Raw genomic sequence first — 5629 nt, forward strand, 5'->3', positions numbered from 1 at the left:
CTTTGATCCACAACAACATCCCCAAACTAAAAATATCTCAGTCAAATATCAAGGTTCAACCTTTAAATATCTAAGTCAATTATGTCATGGAAATTATTCTCTGACCCTACTGTGAAGTTATATATTGTACTATTTCCAGTTCTAGAATTTAAGAATCACAATAGTCAGCTTTCTCTGCTCTTTCTTTGCAACTTTTCAGCTGATAATCATTACAAGCCATGGGACAAAACAATGGCACTGAAGTAACTGAATTCATTCTCCTGGGATTCACTGGTCAACACAAGTCTTGGCATGTCCTCTTCATAGTATTTCTAGTGATCTATGTGGTCGCCTTGGTGGGTAACATTGGCATGATACTACTCATCAAGACTGACTCTTCCCTTCACACCCCCATGTACTTTTTCCTCCAAAACTTGGCTTTTGTTGATCTCTGTTATGCCACTGCTATCACTCCCAAGATGTTGCATAATTTGATGAGCACTGAAAATTCCATCTCATTCTTCGGATGTATGGTGCAGTTGCTAGTCTATGGCACCTTTGTAACAAGTGATTGCTACGTCCTGGGGGCTATGGCAGTGGACCATTATGTGGCCATCTGTAACCCACTTCGCTATGGAACTGTCATGTCCCAGAGAGTCTGCAGTCAACTCTTAACTGCTTCATACTTCATGGGTTTCCTGAATGCTTCTGTCAATGTAGGCTTTACTTTCTCACTGAAGTTTTGCAAATCCAATAAAATTAACCACTTTTTCTGTGATGAACCCCCAATTCTGGCCCTCTCATGCTCCGATATTTACTTCAGCATCATGGTACTAGCAGCCTTTGTGGGGTTTAACTTGACATTCACTATATTGGTCATCATCTTTTCCTACATGTTTATCTTGTCTGCCATCCTGAAGATCTCTTCTGCTGCAGGGAAGAAAAAAGCCTTCTCCACCTGTGCCTCCCACCTGACAGCTGTCACCATTTTCTATGGAACACTCTCTTATATGTATGTGCATCATGGTACCATAGAGTCTCAAGAGCAAGAAAAAATGGCTTCCATTTTTTATGGGATTGTGATTCCCATGTTAAACTCTATCATCTACAGTCTGAGAAACCAAGATGTAAGAGAAGCCCTAAAAGGGATTGGAAAAAAGTGTTCCTAGACTGAACATCAATTACTAACTCAGTATGATTCAACAAGCAAGGAACAATTCTCTCATTTTTCAACAGCAGAAGGTGTTTCAAATATTTGTGAGTTCCAAGTGAAGTGAAAGTCACTTAGTCGTGCTGACTCTTTGCAATCCCATAGACTATACAGTCCATAGAATTCTCCAGGTCAGAATACTGGAGTAGGTAGCCATTTCTTTCTCCAGGGATCTTCCCAACCCAGGGATCTAACCAAGGTCTCCCACATTGCAGGTGGTTTCTTTACCATCTGAGCCCACCAGGGAAGCCCCAAAATACTGGGGTAGGTAGCTTGTCCCTTCTCCAGTGGATCTCCCCAACCCAGGAATAGAACCGGGGTCTTCTGCATTGCAGGAGGACTCTTTACCAGCTGAGTTACTGGGGAAGCCCATGAGTTCCAAAGGCATTCTTTAATTATATCAATGGATCTGAAATTTAATGAAAACATCTTGTGATTAAATAATTTTCTAATTCATGTGTTTCTTGAAAGTGTCTGAAAAGATCTTTGATACTCCTTTTGAACCTTTTGATGAGCCCTTTTTTCAAACACCTGCCCTTAAAAAAGAACAAGAAAATAAAGTGTATAAAATTTTTAAATACCCTCTATATGTATAATATAAAAAAATCTCAGGACAAAAATCTTTTTTAGTGTCTGGTACTATTACTCTAGCTGTGAGTCTATAGCTAAGCTATTTTACTTTTATAAAGAATAATTGAAAGTGCCATTTTTTGAGAAAACATGCAGAAAGGTAAGGGGGAAAACCCCTTCAGTGAATCTGCATACATATGCAGACATTATGAAGTAGTATCTGTCCTTTCTGTGTATGTTCTCTAACCAGCTAGGAAGCTGACACAGGAGTCAGGCAAATGCAGATCATATCAGTTCATTTTGGTAAAATTGTATTTTAAATATAACATGAATCTCCAGCAATACCATCTTGCACATATATAACATGCAATGAATAATTTGGTGCTACAGAATGGACTCATTTACCCACAAGTGAGGCCTTGAGGTTGGAGGAGTTGAGGTTGAACGGAAGAAGTTATACCTGAGCTTGAACATGAGGGGGGAAAAAAAGAATTAATTACACACCCATCCTGTTGACAAGCATGTTAAAAAAAAAAAAAAAGACTTGAGATCACTTATTATACTTCTTTCAATCTCACTCGTCAGTTAAACCATAGGATGTTGTAACAATAGGATGAGAGTTCATTGTCTTCTTCAATGTTTCCAGAAGTTCCAAATTGTGGACTGAATTACGAGCATAGAAGCATAGCGATATGGATCCAGTTCTAACACAAACAGTATCAAAAGAAACCAGATAATACCAGCCCATGCAACAGGGTGCATTTTTCTGCACTCTGGGAAAGAAAGCCCAAAATTATGAAACTCTGATATTACTTAAGGTTGCCGGTGACCTGCTCATATTTGCTTTGCAGAGAGAAACCTTATCTTCACCCGAAGTGTAAGCAAATCCTCTTCTGAGAGGAAAGGAGAGATGTTTATATTTACCACCCTGAATCATCTCTGAAGACAGAGGTGCTTCTAAGTTTTAATATTTTGATAAGTCTCCTTATACAAACATTCTTTAATGTAATATCTTTAAATACCTTGCATAGAGAACTTTGTGTAGCTATATTCATGAGAAAAACCTGTATATTAAATAATATCACCTTATTATTTACAAGGTGAAAGATCACAAAATGCATGGATGAAAAAAGCATAATGGTACTGTAATAGTAAATGTTAAACTTACCTCTCCCAGTTCATGAAAGATCAAGTTGAGAAAAAAAAATTTTAATAAAGTTACAGAAAAACTATTTGATATAATTAATGAGAGTAAATACATACAGAAACTCTATATTGTGGAAGCCTACCAATCAAACACACCTAAAATCAAAATTTAGGTTTATTTTGCTTCTTTAGCTCACTCCACAGAAGCTATAGACATCTCAATAAGTGGGAATGGGCTTTTTATAGAATACATGCTTTGCTTAACAAATCCAAGTATGAAATAAGGAAGCAGGTACTCTCTAGATTTAGTTATTAGCAAAAAGAAGACCAGCAACTGAGCATCTCAGTAATTAGTGCTCAAGAGGTGCAAAGAATAAAGTAGGAAAAGCTATAGTGAGAAAGTAGCAGATACTTAGAGATTTCTTAGTCTTTTTACAGTTTCCTTGTAGACTGAGGGAATCCAGTTAGAAACGCTGTTTCTAATTGGTTTTTTGTGGCTATTGATACTGTGATAGACACATCACAGTCTGGTTTATTGGAAGAACTGATTTTCCCCTTTCAAAATAACTTGAAATCAGACAAATATCTTTCTTTGTTCCTTCTTTTTCTTTCTCTCTTTCTTTCTTTCCTTCCTCTTTCCCTCCCTTTCTTCTTTCTTTCCTTTTTTTTTTTAATTCTTTCCTATGTCCTTTTTATATGTCCCAGAAAGAATTACAGAAATACAATGGACTCCAAAAATCAGAAATAGTGTAGAAAATATTCTCTGATCTAAAGAAGTAGATCTAGAATTTAAAAGTAAAGCTTGAAGTTAAAAACACCTAAAATTCTACCACTTAAAACTGAAATTCTCATTTAAACAACACTTTGGTTGGTTAAAAACAAAATTGAAAAATATGTATAAAATAATATTTTACAAACCATGACATTACAAACTATAACAGGTGTTCAAATAAATTTTTATAACTTTATAAATATTTGAGTTAATAAATAGGAAATAATGATAAATTAAGTAAGTATACATTTCAAGGCATCAGAAAATAATATTAAAGAAAGGAGAAGAGAGTAGCAATTATTTTTAATTGATGTTGAAAACCCCATAAATGACAGAAATAATAAATGAAAGAATTCATTCTCTGAGGAGAAGGAAATGGCAGCCTGCTCCAGTGTTCTTGCCTGGAGAATTCCAGGGATGGGGGAGCCTGATGGGCCGCCATCTATGGGGTCTCTAAGAGTCGGACACGACTGATCGACTTCACTTTCACTTTTCACTGTCATGCATTGGAGAAGGAAATGGCAACCCACTCCAGTGTTCTTGCCTGGAGAATCTCAGGGACAGGGGAGCCTGATGGGCTGCCATTTATGGGGTCAAACAGGGTCAGACACGACTGAAGCGACTTAACAGCAGCAACAGCAGCATTCTCCAAAGCTAAAAATAACAATAAAGTGGATAACTAATTTGGGGAACAAAGAAAATTTAAAATAAGAGAAGAACACTGAAATCAACAATATCCAACTGTATTTGAGAACCTAATGAAATTAGATTTTTTTTTTTTTTTTTACTAAAAGAATGTTGATTGCCAAAAGGTAACAGAGAGGAGATTAAAGAGCATTTAACATACAAGAAAGTCATGATAGTGCAGCCTTCCTCTAAAAAAAAAAAAGCACCACATCCATTTGGAAAGAGAAAAAAAAAGTCTAGAATGACCCAAAAAAAATCTCTAATGAAGACCAAAGTTGCAGGGCTTTAGATGCCTGTTACAGAGAAGGCAATGGCACCCCACTCCAGTACTCTTGCCTGGGAAATCCCATGGACGGAGAGGCCTGGTAGGCTGCACTCCATGGGGTCGCTAGGAGTCGGACATGACTAAGCGACTTCACTTTCCCTTTTCGCTTTCATGCATTGGAGAAGGAAATGGCAACCCACTCCAGTGTTCTTGCCTGGAGAATCCCAGAGACAGGGGAGCCTGGTGGGCTGCCATCTCTGGGGTCGCACAGAGTCGGACACAACTGAAGCAACTTAGCAGCAGTAGCAGCAGATGCCTGTTATCACACCTAATTTAAAGACATGGTAAACATATCTTGCAATAATATAATGAATACATATTGATCAATGTGAAAGGCTGTTGCTGAACCACAAGAGATGCCAGGATTCTTGGCCTACAGAGGAGAAGAATTCAATCCAGGGCCAGAGACAAGGCTTGATACTCAGAGCTTTTCTGTAGTAAAGATTCATTTAAGTATAAGAGAGATAGAGAAAGCTTCTGACACAGACATCAGAAGAGGGATGGAGAGTGACCCCTCACTAGTGTGTAGTTCAGTTCAGTCAGTGAGTCACATTCGACTCTTTGCGACCCCATGGACTGCAGCATGCCAGGCCTCCCTGTCCATCACCAACCCCTGGAGTTTACTTAAACTCATGGCTATTGACTCCGTGATGTCATCCAAACATCTCATCCTCTGTTGTCCCATTTTCCTCCTGCCTTTATCTTTCCCAGTATCAGGGTCTTTTCAAATGAGTCAGCTCTTTGCATCGGGTGGCCAAAGTATTGCAGTTTCAGCTTCAGCATCATTCCTTCCAATGAACACCCAGGACTGATCTCCTTTAGAATGGATTGGTTGGATCTCCTTGCAGTCCAAGGGACTCTCAAGAGTCTTCTCCAACACCACAGTTCAAAAGCATCAATTCTTCAGCGCTCAGCTTTCTTTAGAGTCCAACTCTCACAT

At 38.3% G+C, this 5629-nt stretch overlaps 1 protein-coding gene across 1 annotated transcript; it reads left to right on the forward strand.

Annotated features, from left to right (window-relative positions):
• Positions 1-218: 218 nt before the first annotated feature.
• Positions 219-1148, forward strand: LOC104983832 (putative olfactory receptor 5AK3). The gene has a single exon (XM_010833364.1). It carries the CDS (start codon positions 219-221, stop codon positions 1146-1148), a length of 930 nt encoding a protein of 309 aa, XP_010831666.1.
• Positions 1149-5629: the final 4481 nt, after the last annotated feature.

The sequence above is a fragment of the Bison bison genome, unplaced genomic scaffold, assembly GCF_000754665.1.
Source record: "Bison bison bison isolate TAMUID 2011002044 unplaced genomic scaffold, Bison_UMD1.0 scf7180017863437, whole genome shotgun sequence".
NCBI classification, from domain to species: Eukaryota; Metazoa; Chordata; class Mammalia; order Artiodactyla; family Bovidae; genus Bison; species Bison bison.